Below are 22,423 nucleotides of genomic sequence, written 5' to 3'. Positions count from 1 at the left end.
CACGCGACTGAAAGAAAAGCCAGCTGGGGCCGGCCCTTCCCCTCCACCTTTCTTTCTCCACGAGCGCAACAGAGGCCACACCTGTAATGGCGGGTGTCCCGGATGGGCCGGTCAGGGCTCAGCTTGTCGCTCTCCAGCTGGTTGAAGGCGTGCTGCCTGTAGGGGTCCTCTCCTGGCTTCAGCTGCTTGGCTGCCAGGTACGCCTTCTCATCAAAGCCTCTGGAGGGCGTTCCTGTCACCTGAGACAAAGGTCAGCATCAGAAGGGCCACAGGCAAGAGGACAAGGGAGCCACTGCGTGGGGAGTGGGAGCCGAGCATCACCTCATTTGTACCTGAGCAGGAGACTATTATTTCCCCCACTGTACAGATGAGGAAACTGAGGCAGTACCCCCGCAGGTGGGGGCAGGGAGTATCTGGGAACTCTGTGTACTTTCCACTCAATTTTGTGTACCTAAAACTGTTCTTAAGAAGTAAAGCCTATTGGATTTCCCTGGAGGTCCAGTAGTTAAGAGTTTGCCTGCCAATGCAGGGGACACATGTTTGATCCCTGGTCCAGGAGGATCCCACGTGCTGTGCATCAACTAAGCCCGTGCACCACAAATACTGCATCCGTGTGCTGCGGCTACTGAAGCCTGGGCGCCTAGAGCCTATGCTAACAACAAGAGAAGCCATTAAAATGAGAAGCCCCAGCACTGCAAGCAAGTGTAGCCCCCACCTGCCACAACTAGAGAAAGCCCGTGTGCAGCAATGGAGATCCAGTACAACCAAAAATAGTAAATAAATCAATATTAAAAATAAAAATAAAAAGCTCAAGGTCAGAGCTAGTAAGTCCCAGGTTTCTTGAGTCAAACTGGTCATTCTGACTCGGAAGCCCACACTTGACCAATGCTCTTTGCTGGATGTGGAGATGGTGACACTTTGGAAGGCACCAGATCCCCCAAGATAAGGGGACCACCTGAGGGAACCACCAACCAGGCTAGAGGTCACCAAGCAACTGTCAGATGGACAGTCTCCTAGTATGAACTTGGGCCTGACACTGGGGCTAGGCATGTAGGAGCTGCCTGATCAGTGAAACGCCCAGGGCTTGGACAAGGTTCTGCCCAGAGGACCACCTGTGAGGACAGGTGGGCCCTCCCAGGCTGATGCCAGAGCTGCTAGGATGCCAGCGCACCGACAGTGAAGCATCTTCTCCGGGACTCGTGCTTGCTGCTGAAATGGCCCACGTCAGACCTCCGGGTCCCTGGGTGCTAAGTGCTGGGAAGTGACAGATGGCCATTGCCGTGGCCCAGCCCCCCTCCTCTTAGCCACACCCTGCTCTGTGCTCCCAAAGTCCCCCCATGAAAGACACTGGGGAAGGACACATCTGAGATGAATGGATGGGTAGATGGATCCTGACATCTCATTATTTGAGCCACACTGCTGGCCGGATGGTCCCCAGAGTGCCTGGAAATATCATCAACTGTGAGTGCATCTCGACTCCACCAGGCAGGAGCTGTGGGCCCGCAGGGGCAGCAGGAAGGTGGGTGAGAGTTGTCCAGGGATAGAACCCCTGCATGAGAATCCTGCTACAGGCCTAGTCTCTAGAGGAATGGTCCCAGGAAGGCAGCTTGGCCTGCGAAGAGGAGACCAACGTGCTAGGTGTTGCTGGGGGACATCCACCAGCAGCCCAGGGCCTCCACGTTCGCCTGAGAACCTAGAGCTCTAGGGAGTGCCTGCTCTTTTAGGGCCGCCTCTCTGTAGTGTTCCCACCTCCTAGGAGCCAGTCCTGAGCTCCCTGAGGTCAGAGCCAGTGAGGGAGATTTCCTCGGGTCCACTGGGCGCAGCCTTGTGCCACACACATGCTTCAGATGGTGACGACGGCTGTAGCAGCCGCGCTGTGGTGTCCTGATTTGGTGCCATGCCAGAGGCTGGGAAGATGGGGTGGAGTCCTCATGGACTCAAAATCCATTTCAGGAAAGAGAGAAGGGGGGAAGGAAGGAGGGAGAGGGAAATAGAGAGAGGAGGAGAAGGTTCTGGCTTGAACCCTGAATTGCTAGAAGGACCCAAGCTGTCAACTGCAAAAGTCAGAATGAGGGTTCTTTTGTGTCCTTCCCACCTGGGGAAAGAACAGGTGCTAACTCTGCCCCAGAATTCCTCTCAGCCTGGGGGTCAGGGAAATGGAAATCAGCCTCCAGTTGATGGTGGAGGAGCTAAAATAAGAAAAAAAAAATTGCAGAAGCTCCCATGGGGAGAGTATGTTACTGAATTATCCTGCAAGTCAACTGAGAGAAATAACCATGCCATGCTTATTTATTTAGGACTTATGACTACTCTGTGGGCTCAGGAAACCTCCAAGCCCTCATGCCACACTCACCCATCACCCAAAAAATATTGATCAAAAGCCACCCATCTACCGGGCACTGGGACACACTTCTGGAAGTTCCAAAGATCACCTGATCATTCATTCATTTTATGGATGCTTGAATCCATGCACTCCTTCATCCATCCACCCATTTATCCAGAAAAGCTCCACTGAGCACCTGCTATGTGCCAGAAAGAAGGATTGCTTCTGACATTGTCCTCTGCTGGCTTCCTTGCCTCATTCAAAGCTTCCTTGGGGCCTCAGAGAACGTTGTGGAAGAGCATCTCTAGGGAAGTTCCTCTCAGGGCCTCAAAACTGAGCTAGACATCCTCAAAGATGCATCTACTGCTCCCTTCCTCAGATCATTGCCTCTGATGGTCCAACCCTCCTCCGAGGTTAGACCCTTCACCCATGACACACCTTTGTGAAGAAGGGTGCCAAGGAAACACAGGCCTGCCCCCTCCAGAGGTCTCAGCTCTGCTTTCCCACTGACCCAGCGTCCATGGGGTCTGGAGCTGAAACATCAGTGGCCCTGAGTCAGCCAAGTGGGGCGGAGACTGAGGAAGGGTAAGATGGGAACTCTCTATCCAGCCCCTCCGTGGCCTCAGCCCAGTCACCACCCGGAGCTCCTCTACTGGGTATCTAACCAGTCCACATACCCACCCCATGGCTCATTTCCCTCCAGCTCCTGAACTCTCCTCTCCCTCTGGCCCTGGCCTTTGATCCTGAGACTTCCAGGCCATGACCACCTCTAACTCCATGCCTCAAGGTGAATTCATCAGTCCCCCAGAGCAGCTGCTTCTCCTGTGCTGCCTGAGGCGGACATGGGCAGTTCCACCCTCTGGGTCCCCCAGGTGATAAGTCCAGGGGTCACCCCTGGTGCCCTCCCGCCCCCAGGCGCCACAGTCTGATGCAGGCCCCAGCCCTGGGTCCCACAGGCAGTGGCTGATGCACATCCCACTAGTGTTAAAGCAACAGGTTATTCCCTGAGAGTCTAGTTTGTGTTAACACTGTGCAAGAAGCTGGGAGGATGGAAATCAAAAGGACAGCTCCCAGAAGAGAAATCTAGGGATCTAGATCACCCACCTCTCCTCTCCCATCCCACACAGGGCATGGCCATGCAGGATCGTGAAGAAGCCTCCACCCTCAAACTTAGATCACGGGTCGCTGGAGAACTGGCCCTGGGACCTCACTCACCCTACCTCGGCTGGGGCAGGAGTCCCGCGATGGCGCGGGCACCAGGCCCTGGTGAGAAGTGCGCTGTGGTCTCCTGTTCTCTCAGCCACACTGCCCACAAAGCACGCTGGCGAGAAGAAAAGCATCCTTCGGCTCTAGGCTGCGGGACCATAAGGAGCTATATCTCAATGAGCCTCAGGGACCTGAGATGCTGGACTTGGACCCAGCTGGAGCCACTGGATGGGACTGGCACTGCTGCCCTTTCTGGATGAGGGCACGGCGGCTGTCTGTGGAATTCTTATACCGCACGGCACTGACATCTTGCTTTATGTCTCTTTCTTTTGCACTAGATCATGAGATCCTAGCACCTGGCACACAGTAGGTATTAAGCAGATGTTTACTGAATAAAAGGATGAATGAGTGAGTGAGTAAATAAATGAATGAGTGAATGGATACCTAGACAGTGTCCCTGCTCTCCTCTTACTTAAAATCAACTGGGGAGAAAGCCACAGTGAACCGATGGGATCCTCTGACAGAGCACATGGCCTCCAGTGGCCTTCACCCTCCCTGAGTACGAGGCTCAGAGCTCACAGTGGCCCAGGAGACTCTGGGAGCCAATGCCCTGTCCCCTTGTTGGCCTCAGCTTCTACCGTTGCCCCTCTCTGGCTCTGCTCCAGTCACACTGGCCTCTTGACGTCCCTGAGTCTGTCAGTACCTTTCCCCTCTGCCTCTTTGTTCGTTCTGCCTGCTTTCCAGAAGGCTCTTCTCCCAGATGTCTGCATAGCTTGCACCTTCACCCCCTGCAGAGCTCTGCTCAAACCTCACCTACTTGGTGAGCCTTCCCCAAACACCACCAGTAAAACCCCAGCCCCACACTTGCCTTCCATCCTTCCACCTGCTGTTTCTCCTTATAGTGCTTAGCACCATCGGATGTTCTACGTGCATTTTGCTTATCAATGTTATATCATTGACTGCTTCTTCCCATAAAAATAAAACCTTCACCAGGGCAGGGATTGTCTGTTTCATCTAATGCTGGATCCTGAAGCCCAGAACAGTACCCAATGGGACTCAAAGACAATGGTTAATGAGTATGTGAGTGATGGAGTGATGAGCTGTCATGACCGCAAGCATCTCCTGCCCCCACACCACACTCCCCACACTCAGTTAATACAACACTTGGAACCGAAATGGACCAAGACAGTGGCAGGGTAGTTTTTGCCCATTTTAGGGATCTCCTCACTCACATGCTTCTGACAGGGCTGCTAATCACTTCCCTCCCACCCGACCAATACCTCAGTCATCACCATGGGGTGGGCACAAGACCCAAGCTAAGCTGACCTTGTCACTGCACTCCCAGACACAGGGGACTGGTTCAGAACAGTCATTTGACTAAATATGGGCCAATCAGAATTAAGGCTGAGTGACGAAGAATTAATGCTTTCTAACTGTGGTGCTAGAGAAGACTCTTGAGAGTTCCTTGGACTGCAAGAAGATCAAACCAGTCAATTCTAAAGGAAATCAATCCTGAATACTCATTGGAAGGACTGATGTTGAAGCTTAAACTACAGTACTTTGGCCACATGATGCAAAAAGCCAACTTATTGGAAAAGACTCTGATGCTGGGCAAGATTGAAGGCAGGAGGAGAAAGGGGCGACAGAGAATGAGGTGGTTGGATGGCATCACTGACTCGATGGACTTGAGTTTGAGCAAACTCCGGAAGATAACGAAGGACAGGGAAGACTGGCATGCTGAAGTCCATGGGGTTGCAAAGATTTGGACATGACTTAGCAGCTGAACAACAACAATCAGAATCCACTCTGAGACTTTTCTATACAATGAACTCTTTTCGTCAGAACTGCTAAGCCTGGGAGGTGGGAGTCTTCCTGCCCACAGAAATCTTATCTGGAGAATGAAACCAAGAACAATCAATCAAACCCAAGACATGGAAAGAAAGAACTCCAGTGATATTATTTGGGGTCCCTGAAGCCAATTATTTCTGATCTGAATTCAGTTTTTGTTTTTGTTTTTTTATCTTTCTATATCTGTCTACCTACCTACCTACCTTTTTTTTTTTTTTTCTTTTGAACTAGTTTGACTTGGCTATTCGCTCATAAACAAACCTTCAGAAATGTCAGTCCTTTGGTGTTTTCAGTGAAAAGAAAACCACTCTCCAAAAGTAAGAAACAAAAGTCAAAAACAAAACCCAACAAATGAGCCACCAGTGGCAGTGACACAGTTTGGGTGAAAGCCATCCATTTCAAGATTTTCAAGCTAGTCTCTGCAATCTGGCCCAGGGACTTGAGCCCAGAGCTGGGTGAGGTATTAGTAGCCTTGTCGAGGAGGCAGGGCTGTGGTCAGAAGGGTCAGAAGGGTGGGGGCTGGGGGGAGTTCCCATCTGGACCATGACTTAAGAGGCCCTTGAGCTGCCATGGTAAGGAGCAAGTGTTGAGGAGATTAGTGAGTAACAGCCTGAGGAGCCTCCCACAGCCCTCCAGCCTCCTGCCGAGACTTCTTGGTGCTGTTTAAGCAACAGCCTCCGCTCTAGTCCGTGTTTTCAGGAAGTGGCAAATCCAGCACTTCCACGTCCGATAAGGTCAATCATATCTTGAAATTGTTTAAGCTGAAAGAACGACTCTGCTCTATAAACTGGGGAGAATTATTTCTCATTTATGGAGACTTTTATTTTCAGTCCCTTACTTCAATTAAACTTTGAAAATCTGCCTGACTTGCATCAGCTTGTTCCTTTTTTCTACCTAGATTTGCTTATTTCTTCTTGACTGCTAAATTTAGGAAACAAACAGCCAACGAGAAGTTTTAAAATAAGAAAGGAAAATATTTTCCATGTCATTTTCATCAAAAACAGTTCAACCCAAATCTCCAAGTCTTGTAAATTTTCTTTTAAAACATACACGTATCCCTAAATTTTAGATTTAAACAACTCTAACTCCTTTTGAATAACTGCTGCCCAATTTCCTTTTATGACCAGTAAAACAGGTACCTGCTGGGTTTGCCTTTCACTAAATTCACTGGAACTGCAAATAAAAAGACTCTGGTCCTTTTTAATGGATGACTCCTGACTTTTTTTTTTTTTCTTCCCTGAGGCTGCTTTAAACCCCAACCACCTGGTGAACAAAATATAATTCCCAACCACTCCCGACTGCCCTGGGAACAAAAATCTCATCTGATGCTGTGTCTCACATTAAAAGACTGCCATTCATTAGGAGAGCTGGGAAACAGTGCATGAGTCACCATCTCTGAGAACACGGTCTCGGGTTCCACCTCTCCCAAATGAAAAGGCGGGTCCCCTGAGTGTCTCCGCATGCTGCTGGGTTCTGGGGAAGCAGCCAACTCCGTTTGGACTGCCAGTGCTCCTGCTCAACCAGACAGGATGCCGAGGGCGGCACCAGGCTGGCAATCTCAGCTTGGGCACAGGGGAAACTTGCCTGGGTTACTGAGGGCCTGCCCCAGACGTGTCCTCATCTTCCCTTCCAAATTGCATGTATACTAAGTCGTGTCCGACTCTGTGTGACCCTGTGGACTGTAGCCTGCCAGGTTCCTCTGTCCACAGGATTCTCCAGGCAAGAATACTGGAGTGGGTTGCCATTTCCTTATCTAGAGGATCTTCCTGACCCAGGGATCAACCCCGTGTCTCTTACATTTCTTGCATTCTCAGGCGAGTTCTTTACACTAGGGCTACCTAGGATGTCCTTTTCAAAAGTAGTCATTTATTATAGTTACCAGCCTGGGCTTCGAAATCTGATGGCCCTGGGATAGAGTGCTAAGTGCTTACTGTTCTCTGGCCTTGGAAAGTCACCTAGCCTTTCTGAGCCTGCTTCTTTATCTGGAAAAGGGATTACGGTGAGGATTAAAGGAGATAATGTAGATAATGGGTTTAGCATAGTAACTGGCACATAAATTATATATTAATTATCATTAGCTCGCCTGCCTTTTTAGCAGTGGCTCTCAACCCTGGTCGAACATTAGAATCATCTGGGAAGATTTTTAACATCCTGACATCTAGGTCCTACCAAAGACTAACTACATCAGAGTCTCTGGAGGTGAGTGGCAAGCATCAGGGGTTCTTAAGGCTCTCCAGATGTTCCAATGCACCACCAAGGCTGAGCTGCTGCTTCCAGCGGATGCAGGGAGGTGAGCAACTACTAGTCACAAGCTACTGAAATCACAGGACCAAGAGTCAGGAGGGACCTAAGCCACCTCCCCTGACCTCCTCCCAGGAGCAGCACTGTGAGTCTGGTTTTCTGGCCTCTATTTGTACTGACCCAGAGTTTCACCATCAGCAGAACCAAATGCAGCTCAGCTAGAGCCTCCAAGGTTACCCTAAAAATGCCACCTTGTAACACTTATGCTTCCAGGCCTGGGAGGTTCTAGTTCAATTATATACCAAGAAGCCCAAGGTAGGAGCTGCCTGGGAAGCCCAACTTGAACTTCCAGTTAGATTTCCCACCATGACCTGACTTCTCCAGGGTGCTGATAACTGCAGAGCTTTATGACAACAGTGGTCTCACCAAGAAAGAGAGTGGGGGCACAGTCCCCATTCCCAATTAGGGTCCTCTATTCAAGGCTGGGACAGGGCACCAGGTCCACTGTTCCAGACCACCTCTGCTCAGATCCCGGAAGATGCTAGTCCCAATCAAGCTCTCTGGGTCTCATTTCCCACTCTCTGCTCAGCCCAGAGGCCATCTAGGGATGCAGGGACTCTGAGGGTGGTCCATGCTAGCAATGTGTGGTGTGATAGCTCAGTTTCCACCTGCTTATCAGCTTACCCAGCTTGAGTAGAGCATTCCTGGGTCTGTAAGGGGTACCAGAACTCTGACTGACCCTTCCAGCCAAAACTGCTGCAGACTATGAGGAAAGATTAGGCCTCTTCTAATCTGAGCTGATACTGTCTCCTCACTGAGGGTCTACAATGACCTGGATGCTATATTCAAGTAGTCTTGCCAAATAGGTGTTTTTTTAATCCTTATTTTATAGAGGTGGAAACTGAAGCCCAGAGAGGTAAAATAACCAGCCCAGGGTCACACAGCTTCTGAGTGGCTGGGCTGGGACTAGAATTGAGGCCGTTTGGCTGCAAAGCCTAAGGACAAAGCTTCCTCAGTGTGCCTTCAGACTACTCTGGGGCCAGATGAGCTTAGCACCCGCCTTCCGACTCTGAGGCTCTCAGCTCCCAAGCAAGCTGGCCTTCAGTGCCGGGACCACAAACAGGCCCTGACAAGCGCAGGCTAGAGGCGGCCTCCCTCCTGGACTCAGGGTTCAGAGCATCAGTTCATGGCTCTAATGGGGACCTGCCCAGTGCTGTCATCTCTTGGCCTGACATGAGGATGGAAACATTTCTTTGCTTAGGGCTAGAAAGAACACGGAAAAAATGAGAAGTAGAAGAGCTTGTATTACTCAGACCTAAATAGCACATAACCAGATTTCCTCAGGTCAGCACAGGCTCTCCTTGGTCTTTCCAGCCAGGGACACCCTCAGGGTCTTGATGGACTTCAGCTGCAGTCACAGTTCAAGGGGGACAAAGCTGATTTTCAGTCAGGTTCTTGTCTGCTGGCTTGTATCCATCCTCCAAACAACATTGCCACGCTCTGTGGCTGAGAGCAAGGAAGCCAGCAAAAAGAACTTCTATGACGGCTCTCAGGGCTCCCCAGGCCCAACACATCCCCTCCCCGCCAACATGCGGTGCAGGTCCCCACCTCGTTCTGCTCTAGTAACGCAAGTGTACTATAAACGCAAGTGTACTATGTCACACTGCCGGTGTTTTATACCCAGAATCTATTGAACCTGAACTTGTCAGATATTAATTGGAAAAAAAAAAGCAATAATGGGTCACGTAACGGGGCTTCCCTGGTGGCTCAGGTGATAAAGAATCTGCCTGCAATGCAGGAGACTCAGGTTCCATCCCTGGGTTGGGAGGTTCCCTGGAGAAGGAATTGGCAACCCACTGCAGTATTCTTGCCTGGGAAATCGCATGGACAGAGGAGCCTGGTGGGCTACAGTTCATGCAGTCACAAATAGAACACATCGAGTATGACGATTTTGAGGGTGACAATAGCCTCCGCTGAGATTGGGACCGGCTGGGCCAGGATCAAATTCTACACATTAGCACCTCAGCAAGACCTCGATCACGGGCTGGGCACCTCAGTTTGAGACACTTTTCAGCACAGAGAGCCAAATTAGAATAGTGGCTGAGGCAGTACATTATTGGCATTGTGGGTCAAGTTCAGAAATATATTACCTGTTGTTCATGACTAATGTGATTAAACAATTAGGTTAGACCCATCAAAAGGAGAAAGCAGGACAGAGACAGACTTTTAAAATCAGGTTAAACAAAAAGAAAAAGGAGGCAGGGAAGGGGAACTGGAAAAAGCAGCCTGCCTCCTGGGTGACTTTCTTCAAGGGCCACTGCAGGGGTGGGTACAACTTGTCCCTTCAGCAGGACCATGCCCCAGGACTGGCCCTCCCCTGCAGCCCAGCATTTTATCTAAGTACAATATACTAAATGGCTGTAAAATCTGGAAACAGGGGTAATAGTAATATTTTTTAATGAATAGAGACATTTTGATGACTTCTGGGATATGCTGAAGATGCAGTTTTATTCAGTGAGAAATCAGAGACACAGATCATCTGATCACAGATGCATGTGTTGGGATCCAGGGCAATGTGGTCTTATGCACCGTATTCATTGCAGTTCTGCACAGTGCACCAAACCATATATTGTTAATGAGCAACAATGAACAACCATTTCATGCAATCTAAATAAGCCACTTACTATATATGCTCATCCATGTTTTCCTAGATGTCCACCCTGTGGCTAAACAGAATCTTAAAGAGAAAATGTAGCTCGTTCTTGAAAAAGCTTCAGTGATATTAAGATACAAATTTTCCCTGACTTAATCTACACACTCAGGGCAATCTGACTAAACAGCAAATAACTGTGCTGGGGATAGGGGGGGCAGTAAGGATTCAGCTAGGAGAGTTTAAACATGAGTGAACAAGCAGTGAAAATCTGAAACAAATGAAAGACAGAGAAATAGACCTACCAGATACTAAGACATATCAAAGACTGTAGATTTTGTATGGCAAGATACTACTGGCATAATACCAAACAGATCAGTAAAAGAAAATGGAGAGATCAGAAATAGATTCAAGTAAATATGAAGGGTTGTCATAAGATACAGTTGCATTTCAAATGGCAGGGGGAAGGGGAAGGATGCACTATTCAGTGAATGAAGTTAGCAATGTGACTAGACAAGACAGAAACAAAGAAAGCTGAATGCATTTCCGAAACCAAAATTAATTCTAGGTGGCTCAAAAATTTTTAATTTAAAAAAGAAACTGAGAAGTATAAAGAGAAAATTGCTTACTTTTTATTCTATTTTTTGGCAATCTGGAACATAAAATTCAAATGTTATTTTTAAAACTACATAAAGACTTTTAAAACTAGAAATACCAGAGAGTCAAGATACAAATATCATACGGGGAAAAAAGTATATTAGTCAAGTATATGCCAAACAAAGAACTAACTTCTTTAATATACAAAGAGCTCTTATGAATCAAAGAGCCAACAATTCACAAGAAATGTAGACACACTACAAACTACACGTGGTGGAGAGGGTGTAGAAAAAAGGGAACACTCCCACACTGTTGGTGGAAATGTAAGTTGGTGCAGTCACTATGGAGAACAGTATGGAGTGACTGAGTGAGTGACAGTCTCTCAGGAGGTCTCTCAAAAAAACTAAAAATAAAACTATTAATACCATATGACCCAGCAATCCCACTCCTGGGCATATATCCAGATAAAACTATAACTCAAAAAGATACATGCACCACTATGTTCATAGCACCACTATTCACAATAGCCAAGACATGGAAACAACCTAAATATCCATCAGCAGATGAATGAATAAAGATGTGGCACATATACACAACGGAATATTATTCAGACATAAAAAAGAATGAAATAACACGATTTGCAGCAACATGGATAGACCTAGAGATTATCATACTAAGTCAGAAAGAGAAAGACAAATACCATATGATATCACCTATATGTGGAATGTAATATATGACACAAATTAATCTATCTACGAAACAGAAACAGACACACAGATGTAGAAAACAGACTGTGGTTGCCAAGCTGGGCTGAGTCGGGGAGGGATGAACTAAGAGTTTGGGGTTAGTAGATGCAAACTATTACATAGAATGGGTGCACAACAAGAGCTGACTCATTGGAAAAGACCCTGAGGCTGGAAAAGACTGAAGGCAAAAGGAGAAGGGGGTGGCAGAGGATGAGATGGTTGGATGGCATCACCGACTCAATGGACAAGAATTTGAGCAAACTCTGGAAGACACTGAATGCCAGGGGAACCTGGCCTGCTGCAGTCCATGTGGGCACAAAGAGTCAGACATGACTTAGCGACTAAACAACAACAGACATAAAAGGTGTCAACAAGTAGTTTGTAGAAATATGACATACAGATAATCAACAATAAATAACAGATGTTCAATGTCACTGATTATTAAATAAATACAAGTTAAAACAAGATAAAACTTATTGCTAATTTAGTAAGTCAGTTCAGTCACTCAGTCGTGTCTGACTCTTTGTGACCCCACAGCCTGCTTCCCTGTCCATCACCAACTCCTGAAGCTTGCTCAAACTCGTGTCCACCGCATCGGTGATGCCATCCATCCATCTCATCCTCTGTCATCCCCTTCTCCTCCTGCCCTCAATCTTTCTCAGCATCAGGGTCTTTTCCAATGAGTCAGCTCCTCACATCAGGTGGCCAAAGTATCGGAGTTTCAGCTTCAACATCAGTCCTTCCAAAGAACACCCAGGACTGATCTCCTTTAGGATGGACTGGTTGGATCTTCTTGCAGTCCAAGGGACTCTCAAGAGTCTTCTCCAACACCATAGTTCAAAAGCATCAGTTCTTTGGCACTCAGCTTTCTTTATAGTCCAACTCTCACAACCATATATGACTACTGGAAAAACCATAGCTTTGACTAGACAGACCTTAGTCAGTATGGTAATGTCTTTGCTTTTTAATATGCTGTCTAGGTTGGTCATAGCTTTTCTTCCAAGGAGCAAGCATCTTTTAATTTCATGGCTGCAGTCACCATCTGCAGTGATTTTGGAGCCCCCCAAAATAAAGTCTCTCACTGTTTCTATTGTTTCCCCACCTATTTGCCATGAAGTGATGGGACCAGATGCCATGATCTTAGTTTTTTGAGTGTTGAGTTTTAAGTCAGCTTTTTCACTCTCCTCTTTCACTTTCATCAAAAGGCTCTTTAGTTCTTCCCCTTGCATTGCAAGGTGAATTCTTAACCACCGGACTACCAGGGAAGTTCCAACACCAGCATTTTAAATGCTATTAATGCCATTTGACTCAGTAGAAGTTTCAAATTTATATAAACATATACCTGATTTTCCTGAGACAGTCCCAGTATATTTCCTGAGTGTACTCTCAGGATCCCCTCTGATTTAGAATTTGTCTTAGTTTATGTGACAGATTATATGATCACCTTACATTTCTAGATATTAACTCTATAATTAAACTCACATGAGTATTTGAAATGTACAAGTACCTTAATTACAGTAGCATTTATTTAAAATACTGGAAACAATTTAAATGCCCATCAGTAGAGGACTGATTAAATTACAGTTTATTCTTACCATAGAATTCTAAACAAATGTTAGGAGGAATAAGTTATGTATGAATATTGTGATTCATTTTGTATAACGAGTTCATAAATATATGCATATATAAATGCATAGATTTATTTGCAAAAAAATATAGTAGAGTGTCAGGCTTCCCTCATAGCTCAGTTGGTAAAGAATCTGCCTGCAATACAGGAGACTTGGGTTCGATTCCTGGATCAGGAAGATCCCCGGAGAAGGAAATGGCAACCCACTCCAGTATTCTCACCTGGAAAATCCCATCGACAGAGGAGCCTGGTAGGCTACAGACCATGGGATGGCAAGGGTTGGACACAACTTAGAGATTAAACCACCACCATGGTAGGGTGCTAAATAGTGGTCATTCCAGCAAGTGGCACTTCCAAGAGTAGGCTGGAAAACTAAGGAATTTTACCTTTTCCTTTATACAAATAAATACAAAAGTATTTATTCTTTTACAATAAAATTAATTTTAACAGCCAGATGAACCTTAATTCTCTACCTAAAAGAGGTGAGCTAATTACTGTCACCATCAACATAAACATCTTCAGAGTGAATTTCAGAATAAATAAATTGATGAAAAGTAAGCCTTAAGGGCTGACTCATTGGAAAAGACCCTGATGCTGGGAGGGATTGGGAGCAGGAGGAGAAGGAGACGACAGAGGATGAGATGGCTGGATGGCATCACCGACCTGATGGACATGGGTTTGAATAAACTCTGGGAGTTGGTGATGGACAGGGAGGCCTGGCATGCTGCAATTCATGGGATCGCAGAGTCGGACACGACTGAGCGACTGAACTGAACTGAACTGAACTGAAGCCTTTCCTCAGCTGTAACAATTTGGGGGCAGAAGTTTCAGATGGAGAGGAGGGAAGGGAAGTTTAACGGAGGGAGAAAAAGTAATTTTCCTCTATCCTTCTGAGTTCTTAGCTGAGACCCTTGATACAAAAGAAAGATGAAGGATTCTGGGACCCAATTCCAAGGTGTAGGGGGTTTTCCCCAAACCACCAGTGAGCAATTCTTGGATACCAGCTGGGTGTCCTACCATTCAACTCAATCCTGACAGCATCTACCTAGAGGTGGTATCAGATTCCACAGGTTGAGGGCTCAGTCCCACAAGACTGCCTTCCACTTCAGACACAATTGCAAGCCCAGACTGTTACTTGTGCTTCTGACCTACTGGCTAAAAACCATAAGTTCCTACAATCCCCTCACTGGGTTCAGTTAATTTGCTACAGCAGCTCACCGAATTCATTAGATTACCAGTTTATTACAAAGGATATTGAAGGAAACAAATCAATAGCCAGATGGAGACAGTACAAAAGGTGAGGGACGGGTGGCTGTTGCAGGTGAATGCAACATTCAGATGATGCTTGAGACCCAGCTTGATTTCTCCCCAAAGTGAGACTCTAACAACTAAAAATGGGATGTGGGGAAAACGCTAAGAAGCCAAACACTGGTCAAGGCCATTAACCTCAACTGTACTCGAGGAACCAATCCCGGAAGTACACTCTGAAGAGACTGGTCCTCAGGCTCATTTCCTTTTTGTTCATTTTGTCCATTTTATGCCTTTTTTAGTCTTTCAAAGGGCTTCCCAGATGGCTCAGCGGTAAAGAATCTGTCTACAATACAAGAGACGTGGGTTCGATCCCTGGTTTGGGCAGATTCCCACATACCATGGGGCAACTAAGCCCATGCACCACAACTACTGAGGCCAAGCTCTAGAGCCCATTCTCCACAACAAAAGCCAACAAATGAGAAGCCCATGCACTGCAACTCGAGAGAATACCCTGCTTGGCCACAACTAGAGAAAGCCCATGGGCAGCAATGAAGACCCAGCACAGACATTAAAAAAAAAAAAAGTGTCTGGTGTTGAGTGCTTAACTTAGTAACTTGGTTGAAAGGGGTGGGCAGGCCAAGGAGGGCTGTGAAGAGCTGTCGGTCGAGTTTCCCAGGCTAGCTCACAAGCCATTCTGCAGAGCCTGGGTTAACCTCTGAGTACAGCACTTCCCACAGCTGCAGAAAGAAGGTGATGATACATATCACCCAGAAGTATCAAGTGTGTTAAATACAGTCATCACATCTGGGCCACGGGGGGCCCTCACTAAATGATTGTATAAAGGAGGGGGGTTGAGCAAGATGGACCCTGAGGCATCTTCCACCTTGAACATTAAATGAACTATAACTATATCCATTCACCTCATCATTCTTCAAGACATATTTACTGCCGATTGTAGAGAACCTTTAAAGAGCCAAGAGCATTTTCTTATGTGACCTTGATACACAGTAGGTGCTCAGGGGGTGTTTGTCACATGAGGAAGGTGTATACTGTGTCCCAGAGACCCCAGTTCCATGGGAGCTGGAAGAATGATCAGGAACTCTGATTGAGTGTCACCAAAATTGTCCTTGCTCCTTCTGGGGCCTTGAGTTTGGACAGGAGGTAAGAATATAAAGGCTATCTAGAATGGAGAAGCTGCAGGAAGCAAGGTAACCTGAGACCACCGCTGGTAACTTCTGCCAAGTGCATGAACTAGGCAGACGGACCTAGTTTGGATCCAAGAGGAACAGAAATGTGTGTTTTATTGTGGTTTGAGAGTCATTTGTGGAAAACGACATTATGGTGGGTTTATGACGGATAGTGCTTTTCTTCCTTGACTAATATCTTTGACTCGTATTAAATTGTTTTTAAGTCTCCTGAAAGTTATTAAATTAGCACCCTTTTGGAAAACAGTCCAGCAGTACATTTCTAGTGCTATATCTTTTGGCACACGGCCTTTCTATTTTATTCTGTCCATTATCTTCCCCTAGTCATGGCAGGGTACCAAATGGGCTCCAAACCTCCCATATATTCAGAATATTTAAATTTAACCTTTGGAAGAAGGGAGTGATGTATAAATATGCCTTCTCATCTCATATTCCTATTTTAATCATATAATTGCATGCGTGTGTGCTAAGTCGCTCCAGTCATGTCCAATTCTTTGTGACCCTAGGACTGTAACCCGTCAGGCTCTTTTGTCCATGGGATTCTCCAGGCAAGAATACTAAAGTGGGTTGCCATGAGCTTGTCCAGGGTACCTTCCCAGCCCAGGGATCGAACCTGTGTCTCTTACGTCCCCTGCACTGGCAGGCAGGTTCTTTACCACTAATGCCACCTGGGAAGCCCCAATCATATTATTAATTATAGACAAATACTGGCATAAAGATGTTCATGACAGTCATTTATAAGAATGAAGTTTGAATATAAACCAAATTTTCAGGGGAAACACTGTCAATTATGTTCTATTAACTAAAAAGAGTATTTGGTAACCATTTATAATAACTGTCGTAGGCTGTGGGGAAATAAATATGTTCTTATGTGTTAACAGAGGGCATATAAACTGGTACAATCTTCTAGAGGTAAACTTACTAGTATGTATCAAAAATCTGAAAAAAAATGTGTATGTATGATTCAATTTTAGAAATCCATCCTAAGGAAATGATTAAGGAAGGATTCCATTTATAATAGCAAAATTGTGGAGGAAAATCCCATAAATTTCCAGTAATAGGGAATTGGTTCAATAAATTTTGGTATACCCCTTCAATAAAACACATTGCAATTATCTTAAAAATTGTAGAAATGTATTTTTGTAACACGGAAAGATGTTCACCATACACGGTTATGTGAAAAAAGCAGGCCACAAATTAATATGTACATTGATTCCATTTTTGTTTATCTAGATGTTCTAATTTGTCTTAATGAATAATTATTACCTGTGAAATCAAGAAAAAATACCATTAGCAGTATTAGCTATGAAAGCTGTATAGCAGCACAGAAAATTACTTGCACAATAATGGGAGGAAAGAGCAGGATAAAAATTGTATATTCTGTGATTGCAGTTATGTAAAAATTATGGAGCTTGACAAGAAAGGCATATTGAAAAATAAAAACAGCTATTTGTTAGGATGGGGAGATTATGGGTGATTTTCCACCCTTTTGGTTAATACTATGTTTATGTAATTTTTCTTTTTCAACTGGAGAAAAAAAACTTTGAGACTTTTTCCTCTAGCCTCTCCCCTGCTTGGAATGGTTATCTTTAGGGAACGCAAGGCTGCTTACTAAAAATAATGCCTTAGAATGGGCCTAGCTCTTTGCAGCTTCCCTTACTTCTGCTGGGTGAAGTCTGTCATGGTGAGTCCTTTTTTAACCCTGTACATCTCTCCCCTACTGCTTCTCAGACCTCACCCCTGACTCCAAGCACCCAGATGCTACTGAGCTAACCAGCCTGTTTTGGCTTATCTTAGACCCCATGGATCAAACCTGCCAGCTCTGAACCTTAATGTCTCAGGGTCTTGCAGGGGCACAATGACCAGCTAACATACACCACTGAAAATGAATGGACATGTTTAACAACTCCTAAAACACGATGCTTGCATACACAGCTCTCCAGAGTGCATTCCTTTGGGGAAAACAACTTGGCAAACGTATTGAAAGCCTTTAAAACATTTTCAACCTTTGGTCCAACAATTCTGATCCTAGGGTGACATAAAACAATAAGTATATGAAGATATGGGTACACAGATATACCGCTCAGTATATTTCATACTAGTAAAACATTGGAAATAATCTAAATGTCCAACAATGGGAGCTTGGGTTAGATAAATCACAACATGTGATAAGTTGCCATGTAAGAGACAGGTTGCCAAGACCAATAAAAACACATTTATATAAAAAATGGTTCATTTTTATCTGAAATTCCAATTTACCTGGCTATCTTACATTTTTATTTCCTAAATCTAGCCACCCTAACACATTCATATAGTAGAATACTATGTATCCATTAAAACATGTAATTTTTAGAGCGGTGGCTTTCAAATTGTGTTTCTTCTTTCCCCATGCTTTAACTAGAACATCTCATCTTTTATTTATTTTATATTTTAGCCTTCTGTATAAGATTTGGTTTGAAAATAAGGGTTCTGTTACCAAAAGGAGGTTTAGAAAACTATTTAACAATGGGAGATGGTGGTTTAAAATAATAAGTAGAAAAATTCATGTTAAAAATCAGTATGATTCTAGGTTTGCATATGTATTCATGCTCACTCGTGTCAGACTCTTTGCAACTCCAGTGACTATAGCCCACTAGGCTCCTCTGTCCATGGGATTTTCCAGGCAAGAATACTGGAGTGGGTTGCCATTTCCTTCTCCAGGGGATTTCTTCTCGACCCAGGGATCAAACCTGCGTCTCCTACATTGGCAGGCGGATCCTTCGAGCCATCTGGCAAACCCAGGTTTGCATATACACAGGCACTTATGTGAAGAGCGAGGATGAGAGAGCGTGAGAGAAAGATCCAGACACTCTGGAAAAATCCTTAAAAAAAAAAGTTATTATCTCTGGCTGTTTGGATTATAGGTGATCTTTAGATTTCTAGAAGATTTTTTCAGTTTTCTATGATGAGCTAAATGCATTCATTTTGAAAAAATTGCTATTAGAAATATCTATCCTCTCAGATGACGTACGTATGTTACATTATTAAGCCTCTGTATCTGTGATTCTTTAATTTTGGAGTCATGAACTCTGGGAGCTAATGAAATCTCTCTGTCCTAGTCTTAGAAGGTCTCACAGAAAATCCCACATACAACCCCCCACTCCATCTTTCCTTGTTAAGAATCCCTCCTTTAGACTCTAGATCGCCATTGCTTTACTCTGCTTCCTCACAAAGCTACTTTGTCCCTGTGGCAGTTGTTCTTCAACTTTCTGGGGCAGTGGTCTCATACCTGCTCTGAGATCCTACTTGAAGCTGTGAAAAAAAAAGCACACATGGACCCAAATGCCGCCGCCGCAGGCAGTTTCTGAGGCTCACAAGCTCCCCGAGGTCCATTCTCAGACTCCAGGTCAGAACCTCTGGTGTAATCTCAAGCTTCTGGCACTCACTGGAGCCCTGACTTGGCTAATTCCCTTTAAGGCCAAACTGGTTAAATATAGACTTTGAAAAAAGGGACAGAGCCAGGGATAGAATGTAGCTCAGCACTCCCAGGGCACCGTCACACAGCAAGCACCGCTAAAGCGCTGTGTGTGTGAGTGTGTGTGTGTATGTGAGAGAGAGCGATGTAGAAGAGTTTCTTGCATCCTGGGTGCTGCCGGAAAACATTAGAGTTGAGGGAATTCCTTGGACAGGAAGAAGAACCAGAAGGGAGATCCAGAGTTGGTACCTCTTGCTTTGTATGATCTGTGACCCTGGCATGGATGAAAGGGGCAGGAAGAGGGTGTGAGAGCAGAGTACAAAGTATTGTGTCAACTCCAAGTTTGCCGCCCACTCCTTTTAATAGCTCTTAAGCAGCTATTTAAATAACATGAACCAATCTCTTTTATGGCCCTGAAAACCAAGCAGGGGGGTGCGGGAGCAGGGGGCAATTGACAAGGTCGGGGGAGAGGGCTGGGAGCCTGGGAGGACAGCCCCATGAAGGGCAGGGTAATTTGGCAAGAGCTATTGGAATGTTGAACGTGCAAACCCTCCTATCTAGAAACTCTACATCTTGGCATCTCTTTAAAAAAAAAAAGAAAAAGACAACTTAACCTACCTATCCAAGGAGGCAAGGACAGGGTATTGTTTTGAAGCACAGCACCCACACAGTTATCTCTGATCCATTATACATTTTAAACAAAAACATAATCACCAAACGCTATTAACGTGATATGAATTTATGTTTCTTTTCCAAGGGAACAACACAACACTATTCTGCACAGGGAAAGTTCCAAGCTCAGATTAAAGTTGCCTCATTTTTTCCCCTCATCTCTATGTACTTACAGGATCACAAGACCAGTAAGTGCCTACAACAGTGCTATACTGCGGCAGGCACGGGCTTGGAAACTCACATGAGACTAACACAGATGTCCTTCCAGTGGGAGCACCAGGTGCTTTTTCTCTTTGCTTTTATCTTGACAAAAAGGTCTTAAAGTTCATTTGAAAGAATAAACATCTGAAAAGAGCCTGACCTCTCTAGAACAGACCACTCTCCACATCCACACCCCCAAAAGAAGACAAACAACAATGGAACAGATCTGCCTTGCCAGTTATTAAAACTAACACTAAAGCCACTATAATCAAAGCAATATGGTACTGGCTGAGGAGAAGACAAGCAGATCAGTGGAACAGAATATAATCTAGAAATAATATATATGAGAGCTGAGTATATGACATACCAGCATTCTAATTCAGTGAGGAAGATAGTTTGGCATAAATAGTGTTGACACAACTGGCTACTCACATGGAAGAAGACAAAATTAAGTCCTCACTTCAACACAGATACTACAATTAATTCCAGCTGACTTTTAAATATAAATATTTAAAAAACACTAAAAACATTATAATAAAATTAGAATAACTGAACATTGAGGATGATTCTTTTGGAAGGCAGGAAGCCTTCCCTGAGTCATTAAGGTTAAAGTAAATAGATTGGCTTTTATAAAAATTAAGAATTTTCCTATGGCAGAGATACTATTAAGTTCAGAAGACAAATAATATCCTATGATTTAATAACTCACTATTTATTCCACACTTAACAGACGAAAGTTATTCTCTGAAAATATGAAAAAGACAACCCAAATAATAACTAAGCAAAAGATATGGACAACTCATCAAAGAGGAAATACAAATTGCCAATGAACATATGAAACAACTGATAGGGAGAAAATAAAAATAAAACAACATGCCATTTTCATCTATCAGATGGGCAAAAATCAAAAAGAATAATAACATCCAGACCTGATAACTGGATGCAGGAAACACAACTAGCAGAAGTGTTCATGTCTACCACATGGTGGAAAATAATTTGGCAAGGTGTGTTTAAATTTAAAATATATAAAACTTTTACCGGTGATCCCAGTTTGGGAACTTCATGCAACAGAAATAAAAGTATGAGTGTGGAAAAAAAAAAGTATGAATGTGTAAAGTCCTACGTATAAGAGTATTTATTATAGCATTGTGTATACTGGCAAAGATTTAAAACACCCTAAATGCCTATTAGTGGGGGATGGGTAAACTTCTGTTAAGGCCACTCCAAAGAAGAGGTAGATCTAAGCACACTGTCCTGAAGAAATGGTCCCAAAATTTTACAGGGAAAAGCAAGTTGAGGAATCACATATAAGGTAAGATTCCAATTTCTGTGTAAAGAGAGAGCAAGGGAGAGAAAGCTTGCTATATAAGTGTGTATGCATTTCTATGACCATAGAGAAAAGAATAGGAAATTCCATGTAGGCTCAGGGAGATGGGATTGGAGTGGGGTGGGGAGAAAGGACAGGAAGAGAGAATTTTAACTTTTTCTTTAGATAGCTCTATATCATTGAACTTGCTAAAACAGGCGTATGTTGCTTTCGTGACTTTTAAAAATCAATAATCCTTTCTAAAGAAGAAATAATATGGGCTTCAATTCTTGATTCTGCCCCTCATGAGCTGTCTGACCTGACATTCTTGCTGTAGAATAGGCAGAGTTCCTGACTCTCCTCAGGCTCCCGGGAGGATTAAATGAAGTCATGTGAGCAAATTGCTGCCCTAGAGACCAACAGAGGAAAACAAGGCCCAGCAAACACAGGTACTTCATCTGAGGCTATGAATGAGGGAGTGGAAATAGGGCTGTCAGAGTTCCCCAGTTCTCAGGTGGGAGCCCCTTCCCCCAGGGAAGCCACTGGGGGAAGCCGCTCTTGTTCTACTGGAGGCTCTACCAAGCTCCGGGGGCTTCCCCAGTGGCCCAGTGATAAACAATCCGCCTGCCAATGCAGGAGACTTAAAAAGTCAATCCCTGCGTTGGGAAGATCCTCTGGAGAAGGAAATGGCAACCCACTCCAATATGCTTGCCTGGAAAATCCCATGGACAGAGGTTACAGTCCATGGGGTCACAAAGAGTTGAACGTGACTGAGCACGCGCGCGCGCGCACACACACACACACACACACACCAAGCTCCAGTCCTTCCTGCATCCTCCAGTTGGACCAAGGTTGGGGCACAGCCCTAAAACCAAGCACTGGTAATTGGCTTTCTCAGGGTTGAGCCTCCCAATGCCCTCGGCCTCTGCCACCGAGAAGTCACTCCTTCCTTCCCCTGTCTGGGAAAGACACCCCAGAGTCTCCACAGAGTACCAGCCACCTCCTCCGCTTCCAGCTCTCACCACCCACCAAGAGCCTAGTCCTCAGCCCTCCCCCCATGGGCGCCAAACGGACACCCAGGACTTCAGAAGCCAGT

General features: G+C 45.1%; 1 protein-coding gene across 2 annotated transcripts in view; it reads right to left on the bottom strand.

Annotated features, from left to right (window-relative positions):
* Positions 1-22,423, bottom strand: part of GALNT16 (polypeptide N-acetylgalactosaminyltransferase 16) — a 94,252-nt gene that overhangs the window by 28,902 nt on the left and 42,927 nt on the right. For both annotated transcript variants that reach the window (XM_043472386.1, XM_043472385.1), the window contains exon 3: positions 82-239. In XM_043472386.1, coding sequence (XP_043328321.1) covers positions 82-239 — 158 coding nt within the window. The remainder of the gene's footprint in view (positions 1-81; positions 240-22,423) is intronic.

Source organism: Cervus canadensis, chromosome 6 (genome assembly GCF_019320065.1).
Source record: "Cervus canadensis isolate Bull #8, Minnesota chromosome 6, ASM1932006v1, whole genome shotgun sequence".
Taxonomy (NCBI): Eukaryota; Metazoa; Chordata; class Mammalia; order Artiodactyla; family Cervidae; genus Cervus; species Cervus canadensis.
The sequence above is the reverse complement of the archived record's forward strand: the minus strand, read 5'-3'. Positions and strand labels throughout refer to the sequence as shown.